Below are 18578 nucleotides of genomic sequence, written 5' to 3' on the forward strand. Positions count from 1 at the left end.
AGCAAAAAATAAAAACAAGTAAAAAGCAAGACAAGATCATCTGTCTGAAAATTAAATAGTCTAATTCAGACATTGGACATGACCAGTAAATCATGGTTTATCATGATTTATATTTTAAAAAACCATATTTTATTTTTATAGATAATATGCCTACATTTTTGCTTAAAAAAATAGCTGGATTGCTTTGGACATTGAAAATAACCAGATTTTTCATTTGACCAAATTCACTCAAAGATTCAAGTCAGTTGGCTGTCACAGCTGGCCAAATAGATTTACTTCTAAATGCACTGTGACACTTTAATGTAATTGGTATTGCATTTGTTGTTGTTGTTTTTAATGTTGAAGATAATTATGCTTTAGAATAAGTCCATTGGCCCTAACACTGAATAAAGACTTAGCAATATACTGGTTGTAAGAGTAGATCCAGAACAATTAACAGGAGTACAGAAATGTGAATCAGTCAAAACAGATGAGTTGTGGGATTTTAAAAGACATCCATAAAATAGTAGTGTAAATAAGTAATAGTAATAGTAAGTTGTGGACTGATAGAAATACTTCAGTGTAATTTGCTTTCCATGTGATGTTGCTTCCTAAAAAGTGGTTTCAGTTTCTATCAATCACTAAAATAAAAGTTTTCGGGAGTTCCTAGGTGGCTTAGTAGGTTAAGGATCCGGTCTTGTCACTGCTGTGGTGTGGGTTCAGTGTTAGGCCAGGAACTCCCACATGTGGAGGGCACAGCCAAAAAAAATTTCAATTAAAATAAAAGTTCTTTAGAACAAAACCACAATCAAAAACAACATAGGTATATACATAGCTAAATATTAGGGTGAGTGTAACAAGTAAATCAAGAGAGTCATCTCATTTTTTTTCACCAACACTGGTTTTATGCAAAACTCAACCCATTTCTCTTTAGAAAAATCTTAAATTAGATAGGACTATGAAAATTCAAATAGACAAACGTAATGTCAAAGGGGATACTGTTTTTTAAATATGGGAACTAATTACTAAAAATAACCGTGACCTGTTATTTATTATTTCTCCTTTTAGCGGAAGTACAAAGTGAAATTGAAAGAATCTTTGAGTTGGCGAGATCTTTGCAACTGGTAGTTCTTGATGCAGACACCATCAATCACCCAGCACAACTTATAAAGACCTCCTTAGCACCAATTATTGTTCATGTAAAAGTCTCATCTCCAAAGGTAATTAGCTTATTTCTGTCTTAAGGATTAGAAGCTTGTCTTGTTTTTTTGTTTTTTTGTTTTTTGAAATATCCTTTGCTCTATGCATTTCTCTTAATGTGCAAGGAGAATGGCTTATTGAGACCCTTTTAATGAGCATGGTTTTTAATTCATCTGTTCTGTCCACGTTCTAGAAATTTTGAGCTAACAGATAAAGAATAGCTTATTCCTTCAAGAAGTTCAGTGTCTACTGTGGTTCCCAAGTCAGGCAGTTATGCAAGAGTATAACAAAAATGAAAAACTAAGAAACGTGAGGAAAAGGAAAGTCTGGTTTTTCAGAAACTTAGGCACTGTCTCGGTAAATCTCTTGTGTAATATCTTATATCACCTATATTCTCTCCCCAGTTGAGAAAATACATATTCTAGAAGTACATGTATATTTATCATGTATAAAGTCAAATATCACTGTGTAAAACCTCTCATGGAAAAACTTTATAAACGCTTACATTTGTGCTTAGGTTGGGTTCTTCAAGGAATGCAGTTATTCTGTGATGGAGCACGATGGCGTATCTGCCATGTACCTTTATGCTAACAGGAGAAATAAAAATATTAAAATGAGACAGCCTCAACCTGATCCCTTTTGACTTGGATGTTCTTTAATTTTAAAAAGTAACGATGTTCGAAAAAGTTAATATGAAATGGATACCCTTGGGAGGCGCTACCTTATCTGTCCAGGAGTGCAGTTCAGTTTCCAACCAGAACAGTGGTCTCCTCTCACAGGCTAAGAGTATGCCCTTCCTGACCCTGCTGACCTTCCCAGCCTTCCTTCTTTCCAGGCACTGATTCTGTGCAGGATGAGCTTGGGAATCCTGACCAAACCAGGACCTTTTGGAAATCCTTGGAATCGATTGAAATTGCCTTGACCTCTTTGACCCATAACTGAAGGGGAGTCAAGCACCCTTCACTGCTCTGAAATAGATTTCAGTCCCTCCCACCCCTGCCTGTAAGTGCAGGAGCAAGGACTCTCATGGGCATATGTGCTGGGGTATCATAGAGACTCATAGATTAGTACTGTTTTGGGGGGGAGACATCCTATTTCAGCGGAAAAAAAAAAAATTTTAAGGAAGGAAAAGTGTATAGAAAAATGCAGCTACAGCGGTGTCCAAAAGACATAGGTATATCACTAGCTTATATGCAGCAATACACCAGTGCAAATGTTTTGTCTAGACTTCGATCATGACATCATGCTGTTAATGCAGGATTAGACTGGACTGCCTTCATGATTATCGATGACAGAAAGGGTGGAGTATATAAATGATTCTGTTATTTATCTGCCATTGAGATAGTAAGCCAGAATATTACTCAACTTGAATTTGAATGCAAATGACCTGGTACAGATCAGTTGCTCCACTTTTTCAGGGCTGTCTTACATAAAGCTCTGGGTTAAAACCTAGGGTGGGAACTCAGATCCCCCCAAGACCTCACATGGTCGTAGTCACATGGAGAAAGACTAGGATGAACATATCAAATCTACCATAACTGAAAGCCAGTGCAAGTGGATGATGTCATTTTGTGTGCATATGTATATGTGTATATAATATATGTGTGTGTATACACACACACATTGTTACATTGTGTTGTCACATTGTGTTTCCTCCCTATTAATACTCAAGGCTAAACAAACTATGAAAAAAGGTCTTTGTTTATTTGCTTTTCTTTCAGCTCATTGACAGTATCTCAGATTCATGTCTTCTTTCTGTCAGGTTTTACAGCGGTTGATTAAATCTAGAGGAAAGTCCCAAAGTAAACACTTAAATGTTCAACTGGTGGCAGCTGACAAACTCGCACAATGTCCCCCCGTAAGTATAATCACTTTTTGGTCTTAATCATTTTTGACTAGTTAGGAGAGGTTGGTGAGTTGGGTTGTTTGTTTTTTGTATTAGCATGGTCATTTTTATTCTAGAATGATTGTGATGATGGTATGCTGTTATAAACGTGAAAGATTTCTTGGAACAAACTGCTACTGTCGTGTTGGCTACTCAGGCATCCAGAACTGGGTGGTGTCTGCCACGTACTAAGAAATGAACTTGGTGTCCAGGGTCCGATGTCCTTACTGCTACCTTGATTGCATTTCAGACTCTCAGCAAACTACATAATCCAGTCATGTGGACACTTTTATGAAAAGTCCAAATAAAATCTACTGGTTTGCCTTTCACTTAACTTTTCTGCCAGAAAGTTCCAATAGGCATCAAAAATTATGACACTGAAAGTTGAGAATTTATTAGCACGAGAAGAGGCCTGTGGTTGTAGCAGAAGAAAAGATCAGGGTTAGGAGTTCCCATCATGGCGCAGTGGTTAACGAATCCGACTAGGAACCATGAGGTTGCGGGTTCGGTCCCTGCCCTTGCTCAGTGGGTTAACGATCCGGCGTTGCCGTGAGCTGTGGTGTAGGTTGCAGATGCGGCTCGGATCCCGCGTTGCTGTGGCTCTGGCGTAGGCCAGTGGCTACAGCTCCGATTCAACCCCTAGCCTGGGAACCTCCATATGCCCCGGGAGCGGCCCAAGAAATAGCAACAACAACAACAAAAGACAAAAAAAAGACAAAAAAAAAAAAAAAAGAAAAGATCAGGGTTAAATAGGATGAAAAACCATATTAGAGTAACTTTTCTCCTAGTGCCATTGCCAGGACACAGCTGCTGAGTTGGAAGCCAAGCACATGGGGAGAAGGGGGTGTGCGGGGGGAGGTGACTGCTGTCATGTGGGTCAGCAGTGGCTGATCAGTGTCTACACCTGCTTGGCTGGCTTACTCTTTCTGGGCCTATGTTTCTCTAAAGAAAAGAACTGTTTTTCCTATTCATTTAATGTCCTAGATATTGTTATATGCTTGTGTAAGGATGGTTAATGCTCTGTAGAATCATACAGTCTAAGTCAAATGTTTAGAGAGACAATACAGCTTAGCTGTTAAAAGTATAGACTCTGGAGCCAGATAGCCTGGGTTCAAATCCACACTAATCCACACTAGGGATTGCATCCCTAGTTACGTCATCCTGAGCAAATGCCTACCTCACTGGGGTGGTATAAAGACTCAATGAGTAAATGTGTGGTAAATCTCTTAAAATGGCATCTAGCACATAATAAGCATCATTTAAGGTTTCTGCTATAATTACTGGATATATTTCATTGTGCCATGCCTGCCTGTCAGGCTGCGCAGGAATCTGTGCCTGTCTGGTTCACCCTTGTATCCCAAGCTCCCCCGATAAGTATTGAATGAGTGAAAGGATGTACAGGCAATAAGAGTACAGGGTAAGAATAAGGATGTACAGGCAATGCATCCTTTGAATAGATGCTGGGATTTCTTATTGGGCTGGACACTGTGCTAAATGCTTTACATAGATTATCTCTAACCCTCACAGCTACTTAATGAGGTAGGCAGTATTATTCCCATGGCATAGTTGAAGCAGCTGAGGACAGAGGTTAAAGGATTTTCCTAAGGTCACACAGCAAATTAGGATGAGATTTAGATCTCTCTGGCTCTAAAGCCAATTTCTTCCCTTCGCAATCCAACACACACACACACACACACACACACACACACACCTAGTTACCTGCCTGCAGATAATTTGGATATCTTGGAGACTGGAGTACTATGTTAAGAAGTCCAACTTCACATTGCCAGCTACTGAAGTCCACAATGGAATATATGATTAAAGTACTGAGCCTATATAGAAGAAGGTATTACCCATTTCCTGACTCTGTAATGTGTCCCAGTTGAAGGAAGCTCACTTTTACTGAGCAGACACCAAAAGCCAGGAACTGTGCTATTTCCAATTTTTAAAACTGTCCCAGAGGTCCCTGGTGGTTCAGTGGGATTAAGGATCCAGCATTGTCACTGCTGTGGTTTGTGCCACTGCTGTGGCACAGGTTTGATCCCTGGCCCAGGAACTTCCACATGCCAAGGGCACAGCCAACCAAACAAATAATGAAAGAGCTTCTTAAGGGCAGCTGTATCAGTTTGAGTCTAATAGGAAGCAGACACTTGAGTGGAATTGGGAGTGCAGATTTATTAGAGAAAATACCTATAAGAGGGAAAAGGGACAGAACCAGCAGGGAGAGCCTTCAGTCCTCATGCAGCTCTGATGCCATGAAGGAAAAGAGGAAGGAAGGAAAAGTGGGTAGGAGGAGGCTCAGACTGTGAGAAAGCCTTGAAAAAAATTCCCCCCCACAGGGCTGGGGGATCTCCAAGCAGACTGCTCATTTACAGGAGCCTCATGTTGGGCAGAAATGTTCAGGCTCTAGTCCCCATGCTGTGCTCAGGTGATGGCTGGGAGTAGCCTGGGGAGAGCATGGCCTTGCTTGAATGCCCTGTGGATCCTAGAGGTCCAGCCACCCAAGGCTGTCAGCTGACTGCACTCATCACACCAGGTTCTCACTCCAGGGGAAATCAGTACCTGCACCCCTGTGACTGCCAGGGCGGACCACACTGTCCTTACTTTCTCCAGGACAAAGCTGAGACCCTGCTAAGAAATTTGTTGGAAGTGACAATTAATAAGCAAGCCCCAAGACTCAACCCTCTTAGACTCCAACTAAGCTCTGTCCACTGTCCCATCGCCACACTGTACCACACATAGCTATGTAGTATAGTTGGATCTCTGGTCCCCAACTTTGCTGTGCAAGAAATAGCTCATTTTCTACTTTGACCCCCAGCCCACTGGGCCAGCACAATGTTTAGCCATGCTCGCAGCTGCCTTTACCCCAACCCAGGGCAGAACAAAGACTCCAAGTTGTAAGTGTGAGGTTGGCCGGAAAGTCGAGGGAATGAGGGGAGAGTTCGACTCAGATAACGATTGACCAAATCCATGTGGTCCTTAAGAATGGATGCTCTGCTGCATCTGACCTCAACCAGAACCAGAGGGTCTTGGGCAAGACAGGGGGACACACAGCCCCTCCTCTCTGGCATGTTGACAAAAGAGCTTTTCTCTTCTCTGTCCAAAGGAGGGGAGGTATTCCCCCTCCCCAGTCTTGTTGCTATTAAAGGAACTTCCTCTCTGCTTTGGTTGTATCTAAAAGCATCCCCACCTTCTTTTGTTTCCAGAGGCAATTAGCACAAAATGTTTCCAACCAATTTAGGCTTTGGGGACACAAAACCTAGAAGGGGAAGTGGAGCGCTGGCAATTTCCTGCCGCAGACACCTCCCTCCTCCACCAGACCAGGAAGCACAAATTCTGCCAGCCGCTTGAATGGTGGAAAATGAAAAGGGAAAAACACAGATTCATATCTCAGATCTCATTGGCCATGTCCAAGTTCACTTATGCTGAGATCCACACTGTGAGGGCAGCACTGATTCTGTGAGGTCTTAGACATGGCGCAAACATCAGTGGGAGTTTGGGGAGCAGTTCTGGATGGACTTGAGGGCAGTTAGATTTGTCTAATTTCACTGCACACAGTGATCACCCTACCCATAGAGTGGGGAATACATTTCACAAATCTGAGCAAATGCAAATGCTGAAAAGAATGGACTGGCTTTCAGGAGTTCCCATTGTGGCTCAGTGGATTCCATCCCTGGCCTCACTCAGTGGGTTAAGGATCCAGCATTGCTGCAGGCTGAGGCGTAGATCACAGGTGTGGCTTGGATCTGGTGTTGCTATGGCTGTGGCATAGGCTGGCAGCTGCAGCTGTGATTCAACCCCTAACCTGGTAAATTCTATATGCCATAGGTGCAGCCCTAAAAAGGAAGAAAAAAGGGGGTGCTGGCTTTCCAAGTGGAGAGCTTGTCTCTAACTGTATTCAGTTGGAGGCAGGGGTGGAGGAGGAGGGGGCTCTAGGACCAGGTATCAGAGGTATGGAAGGAACTTCCTCTGTGTGAAGGCTGGAGGATACAGTATGTCCCATCCCTTTCTCAGCTCTGACATTCTGTTCTGTCTTGCTTTTGGAAGTGATCAGCATAGACCTCCTGAGATCAGGAGGGTGGTAGAGCCCAGGGAAGAGGAGAGTATAAAAATAGGCAAAAGAGGAGTTCATGTTGTGGCTCAGTGGTTAACAAACCCAACTAGCATCCATGATGATGCAGGTTTGATCCCTGGCCTTGCTCAGTGGGTTAAGGATCCAGCATTGCCATGAGCTGTGGTGTAGGTCACAGATGCGGCTTGGATCCCGAGTTGCTATGCCTGTGGAGTAGGCCTGTGGCTACAACTCCAATTGGACCCCTAGCCTGGGAACCTCAATAGCGTGCAGCCTAAAAAGACAAAAAAAGGAAAAAAAAGAAAGAAAAAAAGGCAAAAGAGAGATGAGGTCATATAATAGCCTTATTGTTTTAAACTACCATTAAGATGTTTCACAGAATGACATGTGAGCATGTCTGAGAACATGGTATCCATGTCTCCATATGCTTAATCAAACAATTAAGCTCTCAATTCCCTGTAGCTCACCTACTGTCAGCTTTCTTGGCGAAAAAATAAAATGCATTCAGCAGACATTATTTAAGCATTAGGCCTGTTTCCTTTCTGGGTCCTAGGGAGACCAAGGCATGTTCCTGCCTTCAAGGAGCATATAGTCTAATAAATACCAGTTGGTTAAATCAACTCTTGGCAAACAACTTGTTATATCATAAATATCCTTGCAGGTATTACCTTGAAAATCTTTCTTAGGTTAAGAGAGTGGTTTAGATCAGGGTTTCTCCACAATTGACATCATAGGTTAGATAATTTTTTATTATGGGGACCTGCCCTATGCCTTATAGGATGTTTAGCATCATTCTTGGCCAGTAACAGCCGCCAAGTTGTGGTAACTAGAAATATCTCCAGTTATTGTCAAACATCCCTTAAGGAAAAACACCACTCCTGGTTGAGAACCACTGGTTTAGATTAATATCTACAAAAGTTTTGGTTAATTATGTCATAAGATGTCTCAGTAAGAAATTCCTTGAGATGCATTTCAGTAGAATTTAACTTGTTTCTTTTTAATTTGATCTTTTTTTATAAAAATGAGTTTATTGGAGTTCCCATCGTGGCTTAGTGGATACGAATCTGACTAGCATCCGTGAGGACACAGGTTCAATCCCTGGCCTCGATCACTAGGTTAAGGATCTTGCATTGCCATGAGCTGTGGTTTAGGTCACTGACTAGGCTCAGATCCTGCATTGCTGTGGCTGTGGTATAGGCCAGTGGCTACAGCTCTGATTCGACCCCTAGCCTGGGAACCTCCATATGCCATGGATGCGGCCCTAAAAAGACCAAAAAAAAAAAAAAAAAAAAAAAGAGTTTGTTAACATTTATTCCTAGCAATGACTAGAGAAAATAACTTGTGCTTTATTAAAATTGACGTTTTGTAGCTGCTGACAGGGTTAATGATTGAGCAGTTGTGGATGTAGCACAATATGTTACATCTGAAGTAGCTACAACCAAGGAAAGAAATGTGCCTACTTAAATGCAGATAATACTGCAGTTGCCTTAGGATGTGTCCTCTGGTCAGGAACCTCCAGCAGCCCCAGGCTCCGGGAAGACAGCCTTGCTTTGCAATTATTTCAGCAGGAAAAACACTTCCTTCTTTTATATAATTGGTTTCCATAACCTGAAATTCTAAACAAGCAGCCTAGATAAGCAGTTACCTTGTATTTAATATTTTCTAGACACATTACATTATTAAATATGTTCATTTTTGATATTGTTCGAATAGGCTTTGTAATGCTAAGAAGGAACTGTACACTGTATTTTGGCTACATGGAAAAAAAAACTTCTGATTATAAAAACTAGTGATATTCTCAAAATGTATGTGCATTTGTCCCTACTTTATTTCAAGACCATAATTATCATTGTCATCCAAAAATGGGTGATCACTGTGTCGTTTTTGTTCCTCAGGAAATTTGCAGCTTGCTTAATTGGCCACCGCATCTCCAATCTGAAAAGTCAGCAAATTACATTGGCGGAGTCACACATTGCTAAGAAATTAAAAGCAGCAGTCTTTAGAAAGGGAAGTCTAAAAGAGTACTGAAAGAAGTTAACTCTGCATGGCCAGAAAAATAAACTCAGGAAGTGCTGAAGCAAAAAGGGACCTTGGAAAGCACTCCATGTGGTATTTTCTGGGGTGTGTTCTTCCCAGTTCGGGTTTGGGGAAAGCACTTTGGTAGGAAAAGTGTTTGAGAAAACAATTACATGCAACAAACATAGACTGGTTTCTTTATGTCAGAGGCCTTAATAGGCTAATGAGCATTTTATATCTCCATTAGAATAGATAGCGTACAGGACTTCCCTCGGTTTTGACTGTAGGACCATTTTTTCCACAGAGCATCCTATGTCTCTAGTGTTTCATGGAACCGCTCTAAGGAAAGACTGATCATTTTACAAATGAGGGCATTGAGACCAAGAGAGGGGAACTGGCCTTTCAAAGGTTGACACCTTGGCCAAAGTCAGCAAAAGAGTTTTGGCTCCTCATCTAGAAAGTCTTTAGAGAGTGAATGGTAACAGATGAGTTATTATATATTCTCCCGTAGAGAGAATCATGAGTTTCATGGGTGAGGCTTCTTCTAAGAGTAGGTTCAGCAAAGTTTTTCAGTAAAGGACGGGTTGGTAAATATTTTAGGCTTTGTGGGCCATGTGGTCTTCTTTATAGAACTACTCAACTCTGCCTTGGTAGCAGGAGAGCAGCCATGCACAGCATGAAAGTGAATGTGCATGTTCCAGTCAAACTTTATTTATAGATGCAGGAAGCAGGCTCAAGGTAGCCAGCCCACCAAAGTTGTCGCTTTCTTCTAGGACAAGGTTCTGGTTACCTACTATTGTGCAATGAACTACCCCAAAACTTAGTGACTTCAAACAATGACCGTTTGGTGGTATTCAACTGGTGGCTGACTTGGTCCCTTAGTGGGGATGGCTGACAGGCTGGGCTTGGTCAGCTCCTCTTCCTCTCTGCAAGGTCTCAGGGCCCTTCCCCAAGATCTCTACGTTAGGAACATGGGCTTTTTACACAGCAGCTCCTAGGGCTCCAAGAACAGATATTCCACTCCCGTCAGCTTAGATACTGGGCTTAGAAGTTGCTTTAGCATCACTTTCACAGCATCCTGCTAGTCAAAGGCATCATAGAGGCTGCTCAGATTAAGTAGGAGAGGTATAAATGTTCCATCTCCATGCAGGGAATGTCAAAGAACTTGTGGCCATTTTTAATCTGACACAGAAAGAAAGATGAGCTGGGAGGATGGACTACTGAATAGTTCCACTCTGAAAGAGGGAGAACTTCCCTTCATCGCCTGCTGTGGATTCACATTAGAAGAGGAGATGCAGACAGGAAAGGGCCTGTGACACTAGGACCCACGAGCCCATTTCCTATATGTATTTTTATATGACCAGCCTGAATTTGCATTTAGAAAAGGCATCTGTCAGCACTGGACTTCATTTTGCTTCTACCAAGTATTGGTACCCTCTTCTTTCAGAAAAGTTGAAAATAGTACTTTTTAAGAAGGGCAAAGTTTAAATTGCCCCAGTACTGTGGTAATAAGAGCTATGTAAGGCATGGCAAGAAAGGCAGAGAGGCAGACAATTGAATACATAAATGAAATGTAATCCTTTAATCCTACTTAGTTACAGGCTGACTTGTATTACCAAAAGCTGACCCTTGGCTCTTCAAGCTCTGCAGTTTTTCTGTGCTTATAAAATGACATTGATCACTCTGTAAGGGGGGAAGACATCTCCTCCACAGAGTCTTGCAAACCTCTAACATTACAGTAACCATAGTTCTCTTATATCACCCTTTATTTTCCATTGCTGAGTGGACTCGGATTTATTCTATTAAACACAAGAACTCTGAAGGGAGTGATAGTGCCCAGCATCCTGTCACTGCAGTATTATTATCACAGCAGTAAATTTCCACTTTGCTTTTCAGGCATTTTATTTAAATTATTTAGAATTGTGTGGATTCACCAAGCTATCCCCATTGGTATGATCATCATTACAGAGCCTCTGGATGTTGACAGTTTAATTCATAACATTACTTTTGAAAAAGGGAGTCATTGATTTCAGATGTTTCCTTCATGAAACAAGGCCATATGGGATCTAGTTTCTCTCAGTCCCAAGGAGGCTACTCTTGTTGCAGGAATTTCAGCCACCCAACCTGGATATACAGAAATAGGCATGGTTCACTCCCTTCAAGCCTAGGATTTAAAGTGTTAGATGAATATGGACCTAACAAAAACACTGAGTGACTTTTCTACAGACAATCAGCTGGCAGATATTGTTATAATCTTTGAAGAATAAGAATGGACAGGATGGAGAGGTACGGTGAGGAAATGTGGTTGGGTTCAGAATGAATGTCACAGATCCCTAAAAAGACAAAATAAAGAAATAAGGGAACTAGAGACATCAAGACAGGAATTCTGACTGTCTTTCCCACTTGGCTCATTAAAGTGGAAACTGTGCCTGAAACTAACTGCTAGAGCCCCATGATATTGGTAGGCTTTCCTTTATCCCCATAAGACCTCCTAAATCTTTCAAAATCCCTTTAACTTAGAGTTTCCTATCACTAGTTGACCAGAGAGTTAAGTACTCAGGAATTTGAAAACTGTAATAATATAAGGAATGCAGTTTTGATATAAAAGAAACATCACTTGGTTATTTTACAATTAGCATAGCATGTTGGCCATGCAACCAGTTTATTTCACTGAATAGTACTTGCCAGTCATTTTTTTTAAATGGTGGGAAATTCAGGATCTCTATATTCCAATGACAAAGAAGTAAAAATATGCTCACCCCTAAACTTCCTTTTTCTACTTAGAAATAGGAAAGATGCCCTGCATGACGTTTTATCTCTGGACAACAAATAAATGTAAAGCAAATCATGGGCGTGTTTGTATATATTTAATCTCCTGGCTAGGTAATATTTGGTAATGCACCAACTTAAAAAAAGTTAAGTTGAAAAATTAATTTCTAAGTTTTACAAGATTTTTATTTTAAAATGTTCAAGATGGAGTTCCCATCATGGTTTAGTGGGTTAAGAACCTGACTAGTATCCATGAGGATGTGGGTTCAATCCCTGGCCTCCCCAAGTGGGTTCAGGATCTGGGGTTGCTGTGAGTTGTGGTGTAGGTCACAGATGCAGCTTGGATCCTGAGTCATGGCTGTAGTGTAGGCTGGCAGCTGTAGCTCCAATTCAATTCCTAGCATGGGTACTTCTATATGCTGCAGGTGCAACCCTAAAATAAATAAATTAAATGTTCAAGAGTTTCCTGGAGGCCTAGTGGTTAAAGGACCTGGCATTGTCACTGCTGTGGCACAAGAACTTCCGCATGCTGCAGACATGGCCAAAAAAAAAAAGTGCTCAGATGCGCAAGAGCCACTCATAGATAGAACGCCTTAGAAATTGTTAGTTATAATGAGATTCTTCCTCTATGCTAGAAAGTCTGCATTTCAGTCATAAAGACAATCTTGCCCACTCCCTCTCTATATCTTCCCTCACAAGAGAATGTAAAAGAAATAAATTATCAATATGGGAATTGAAAAGTGCTCCCTCTTTTCTAAAAACAAGAGTGACTAACCATTCCAGTTCTCCCCAGTTTTTCAGATTTTTTTGGCACCTACAGTCCCAAGTACCCAGAAACACTCAAGTCTCAGGGCAAACTAGGATGGTTGGTTGCTCTAATTTAGGTGCCTTCCTTAGGAAAATTTGTGATACTCTGTGAATGAACAACTGGACAGATTTTTTTTTCCATACCTACAGCATGTGGAGATTCCTGAGCCAAGAATCAAACCTATACCACAGCAGCAGCTCAAGCTGCTGCAGTGATGGTGCCAGATCCTTAACCTGCTGTGCCACAAGAGAACTCCTAGACAGATCTTTAAATAGTTAAAAAATGTTATAAAGCTATTGCAGATCTTCTGCTTTACTATTTTCTTAAGCTGGAATCTATCTTTTTCTTCCCCGTCATTTTCATTCTCTGGACCACTGGATAAGCTAGAGGCATGTTTTTCACTCTTGTTATTTCCAGTGCTTTAGTTTTTCATTTTCCTGAAAGTGCTTATCCAAAATGGGACCTACTTTTCCTGATTTTCTGGTGGTTTGTTTTGACTCCTCTGCTACTTATTCACTTTGGCAGCCACATTATTTCTACCCACCTCAGCTGAAGAAAACATCCCATCCCAGAATGTCAGAGGCATGTGCTGAGCTGGTGCTTTGAAAATGCCTCTTATCTCCCACAGTGCCAAGGGCACAGTATCACTGAGTAGGTGACCGTGACTGTTCCTTACCCACACCTTCTTCCACTGATGAGATAGCTCTCTGGATCCATATCCCACGCTGGAGGCCTCATGTATTGTTCAGTCAGGAGCTAACTAGGCTCGAACCTTAAAATTTATGAAAAATTGGCAAAGCTGGTTTGCATAATTCATTGGGTTGCTGTTAATTGAATTTCTCTTTGTATAATTAAAAAAAAAATTTTTTTTTCCTTCCCTATCCACACTTTCTAACACTCTGGTCTAATCAGCTGTGTTATTTCCTAAACAGTTGAAAAGAAAAATTGTCACAGATAGGCAGACTGAGATTCTTCCTAGTTGGAAATAAGCTCCATATGTCAGTATCCATTCAGAAGCTGAAATCTGCTTTGCTCTGTGCTTTCGAAAGCTTAAAAGCAATTTCAAATCATCTTCCATCATATTGCTGTCTCTCTAGCGGTGCAAAAGCATAGTTTCCTAGAAATGATTGAAGCTCTAGCAAACAACCGTGTACTGATAAATACAAATTCCATCCATTGGCAAAAAGAAGCACTTTATTAAACTACTTGTAATTCAGTATCTATTTAATTGTGTCTGCAGCTGTGACAATGTATCATGTGGAACATCCAGGTAGGTAGAAATCTCATTGAAATAATGCTCTACGGTAGGGCTGCTTACCCCATTTTGCCCTCTCTGGGCTTTGCAGTCCTGGCTGTGAAGATCAGAACCCTCAATCCAAGTGTTCGTTCACTCGGGACTTTGTGAAAGCCAGAAAATGACTTGTTGAGACTACACATGGTTGTGAGCCCACATTATGGAATGAGATCTACGTAACTGAATTATACAGTTAACATAAATAACACTACGTAAACAGTAGGCTCCAGATCAAATACATTGTAGGAATTGTGAATGATTTTATCCTGAAGTGCCTGACGGAGCCATCCTTTGCTCTGGTGCTGCCCAGGTTCCTTTTCTTCTTCCCCGTGTCTTCTGAGTTTTGTGTGCCCTTTGGGCAACTCACTCAAAGTTAGCACTGTTCTTGTTCCACTCAAGTTAGCACTGCAGTCTATCAGAGGATGCAATGTTTCTATCAGAGCATTAGGGACATTTCTCAGATTCTATATTTGTAACCGTTGACAACTTAGATTAATGCAAGAAGGGGTCTTTTGATTGGAAGAGACAGACACTCCCTTGACTTGCTTTAGAGGAAAGAGGATTTATTGTAGGAACTAGCTACAGTTAACGTAAATAACACTACGTAAACAACAGGCTCCACATCAAATACAGTCTAGGAATTGTGAACAATTTTAGCCTGGAGTGCTAGGAACTAGCTGTTTCCCCATTCTTTGACACTGTAGGAACTAGCTATTGACACTCTAGGAACTAGCTGTTTTCCCATTCTTTCGTGAGCCAGATGGTCTCTTTCTTCCTTTGTGTCTTTGTACCTCTTTATCTGTTTTATTCTCTTCCCTCTCCAGAGAGAATTCTTTGACTTACTCATAATTTTCCCTCCCTCATAAGTTTGATTTTCACATGTTTCTCTGGGTCTCCTTCTAAATCCAGAACTTTAAGCTACATCTCTGAACATTCACTAGCTCAGTCTCTTATTCTGAATTAAAGTCCTGGAGTAACAGAAAGTACTGTGGATTTTTATACTTGTCTCTCCCTGCTGTCTGGGTCCTTCTTAAGCATAGGGGTGATGTCTGTTTTCTTTGCCACGGTATACCCACAATGCCTGGCACAGAGCAGGTAACCAAATAAATATTTTATGAATGAGTAAACATGCAAAAACCTATCTGAAATCAACTAATAAGTGTTCTTGGGGGGGAAAGGTTTCAACAGGAGTTGAACTGGCTGAGTCTTCGCAAAGACCAGTTGATTCAGACTGAATTCAGCATATTCCTTTCCTACTTGCTAAACATTTCTCACTGCTCCAAGGATTTTCAAACTGCTTTGCAAATTAGGGTCAAAATGTCAGTCAAGATTGATGTAATGAAAACATTCAAAGAGTAAATGTTGGGAGAGAGATTGTTTCCATGGTGACTTCTGCTTCAGGGAACCCTCACTCTTATGGGAGTGAGTCAGCTGACCCACCACCAACTCCGAGTCATGCAATTGCTATAAGCCTACAATCCAGCTGCAGCATCAGTGTGGATGGCAGTAACCCTATATTTGATTCATTACTGGGAGAGTCTTATTTTGGTAAAATGAACTTGTAAAAGTAGCAGGGGTGGTAGAAGTGGAATAAGTGGAAAGGTGTGGATTCAGTTCTGAAAGTTGGGGGTGTGCTTTCACTTACCTATGGCTTTTCTCTTTATGAGATGCCACAGTTTGCTGTTTGTCCCTCCAGGGAATCTGGTTCCTGGGTATATTCTGTGTTCCCAACAACACTGCAGTGGCAGAGAGCCCATTCTGCTCCTTTGGGGAAAAGAGCAAGTTCCTGATTATAGGACAGGTTTTGGACAAAGTTCTTATTGACAGAAACATGGACACCACAAACTTCCTGCATGAACTTCCCCTCACCCCACCGCACCACTGCAATCTGATATTCCTTGTCCTTGTTCTTTTTTAATCATTTCACACAATGATCTTCTGGTAGTAGAATCACTGTAATGTGGTTTTCTATTATTCCTAAACCTTCCATGTTGTTTTATCATGAAACAGATAACATCATTTTCACAAACATTCTAAAAATGCTCAAGTAGGGAATTCCCATCGTGGCTCAGTGGGTTACGAACCCGACTAGTATCTGTGAGGCTGTGGGTTCGATCCCTGGCCCCACTCAGTGGGTTGAGAATCCAGTGTTGTGGTGTAGGTCTCAGACATGGCTCAGATTCCTGGCCTCGCTAAATGGGTTAAAGGATCCATGGTTGCTGTCAACTCTGGTGTAGGTCACAGATGCGGCTTGGATCCGGCATCGCTGTGGCGGTGGTATAGGCCGGCAGCTGCAGGTCTGATTCAACCCCTAGCCCAGGAACTTCCATATGCCTTGGGTGTGGCTGTAAAAAGACAAACAAACAAAAAAACAAACAAAAAATAAAAATGATCAAGTAAATATTATTTCTTCCAACATAGTTTCTTTGGAAGATGAAATGTTTATTCTGTGATATAGTTGTTATTGAAATATTTTTAGACCACCTCTTTCAGTGCCACTGACTTCCTTCTCTCATATACTGAAGTAAGTATAATTCAAAACTTTTATATAATATATTAAAATATATATTCAGTAAGTATAATCCTATAGGAATATATGGATCAAAGAGGTGAATACCTATATGTTTTCACTCTAATCTACTTAGAATACCTTTACCTCATCTTTTTTTTCTAAATAACGAAAGATCCAAATATTTAACGAGCTTTCCCATTCTTATGTCACTGTCCGAATTTGTACGTGATGAACCGTATAGTTCTTCACTCCCAGTACAGCCCCTCAAGTTTGGTATTTGCTACTTGACATTAGCAACACCATTATGTGCATGAAGTGGAATTTTAGATTTCATTGCCTAAAACCTAAAGCCCAAATAAAGTGGATTTTTCTTGTCATCTGCAGGAGATGTTTGATGTTATACTAGATGAAAACCAGCTGGAGGATGCGTGTGAACATCTGGGAGAGTACCTGGAGGCCTACTGGCGTGCCACTCACACGGCCAGCAGCACCCCCATGACCCCGCTGCTGGGAAGGAATTTGGGCTCAACAGCACTCTCGCCATATCCCACAGCCATTTCTGGGTTACAGGTGGTGTCACTTTTTACTTGTGCTTTTTCAACCTTACATTTACAACCTTACATTCAAGATTCTACAGGAAACTTGATTGAGATGGAGTCCAAGATTGTCCTTCATCTGAAGAGAGAAACCTGTGCATTACTATATTTGAAAAGCTGGGGAGCTCCCTTGTGGCACAGTGGGTTAAGAATCTGGCATTGTCACTGCTCTGGCTTTAGTCACTGCTGTGGTGCTGGTTTGATCCTTGGCCCAGGAGCTTCTACATGAGTGGGTGTGGTCAAAAAGAAAAAATCTGAAATATTACCTAACCATGGTCTACCCCAGACAGAGCTACCCAGAGAGTGGCCTTTTCTTTAGAATTTTGCTCATTCATAATGAAAATGAGCAAAGTTCACTTGTTTTGTTCATTTGTAATGGCTTTTACTTAGGTGCATTAATTCCTCCTATGTCTAAACCCTGCTCAGAAATTTACTACCTCCTATGCAATTGTCCATTACCTCTCCAAGTCCCTTCCTAAGGATTATACAGTGGTGGCACTGTCAGGCACAGGGGCAGCTAAGATATCTGAGACAGATGGACCTTATGGCTGCCCTTCCCTAATCCAACTCTACAGGCTTGTCTGCTAGATTGTCCAAAAAGAACGTGCACACAAAGAGTTCCTGCTGTGGCACAACAGGATTAGCGGTGTCTTGAGAGCACTGGGTTGCAGGTTCAATCCCTGGCCCCAGCACAGTCAGTTAAGGATCTGGCATTGCTGCAGCTGCAGCTCAGGTTGCAACTGCAGCTCAGATCTGACCCCTGGCTCCAGAACTCCATATGTCTTGGGGTGGCCAAAAAAGAAAAAAGAATGTGCACACAAATAGAGTCACCTTGTTTGGAACAGTGACAGATCCTTGAGTTTTCTTAGGAGTCAGAGGGGCCGTTTTGGTCATCTGCTCTGGCAACTCTCTGAAATGGTGTTATAACTACATTATTCTTGGAGTTCCTGTCACGTCTTAGCGGTAACGAACACAAATAGTACCCATGAGGATGTAAGCTTGATCCCTGGCCTCACTCAGTGGGTTAGAGATCTGGGGTTGCCGTGAGCTGCTGTGTAGGTCACAGACATGGCTCAGATCTGGCATTGCTGATCTGACCCCTAGCCTGGGAACTTCCATATGCTATGCCTGTGGCCCTTCAAAAAAAAAAGACAAAAAAACCCTGATATTACTCTTTTAAAAAATGGTGTGTTTGCAAGCCAAAAACTGCAATATAAATGAATAGCTTTTGATGTTGGACATGTTCCAACTTGGGAAATGTGCTATTATTATTATTATTATTATTATTGCTTTTTGCGGTTCTTGTTTTTTTGTTTTGTTTTTTGGTTTTTGTTTTGTTTTTTGCTTTTTAAGGCCACACTTGCAGCATATGGAAGTTCCCGGGCTAGGGGTTGAATAGGAGCTGCAGCTGCCAGCTTATGCCACAGCTGTCACAGTCTGTGAACTA

The 18578-nt window shown here is 41.5% G+C and overlaps 1 protein-coding gene across 9 annotated transcripts in view; it reads left to right on the top strand.

Annotated features, from left to right (window-relative positions):
• The window catches only part of CACNB4 (calcium voltage-gated channel auxiliary subunit beta 4), a 277391-nt gene that overhangs the window by 250703 nt on the left and 8110 nt on the right, over positions 1 to 18578 (top strand). For all 9 annotated transcript variants that reach the window (XM_084998219.1, XM_084998225.1, NM_213750.2 and 6 more), the window contains 3 exon segments: positions 1048 to 1199; positions 2942 to 3037; positions 16920 to 17105. In XM_084998219.1, the coding sequence (XP_084854345.1) occupies positions 1048 to 1199; positions 2942 to 3037; positions 16920 to 17105 (434 nt within the window).

Source organism: Sus scrofa, chromosome 15 (genome assembly GCF_054392235.1).
Source record: "Sus scrofa isolate SSC_HxYL_T2T_F1_AM1 chromosome 15, Sscrofa_HxYL_maternal_Yorkshire_Landrace_v2.0, whole genome shotgun sequence".
Taxonomy (NCBI): domain Eukaryota; kingdom Metazoa; phylum Chordata; class Mammalia; order Artiodactyla; family Suidae; genus Sus; species Sus scrofa.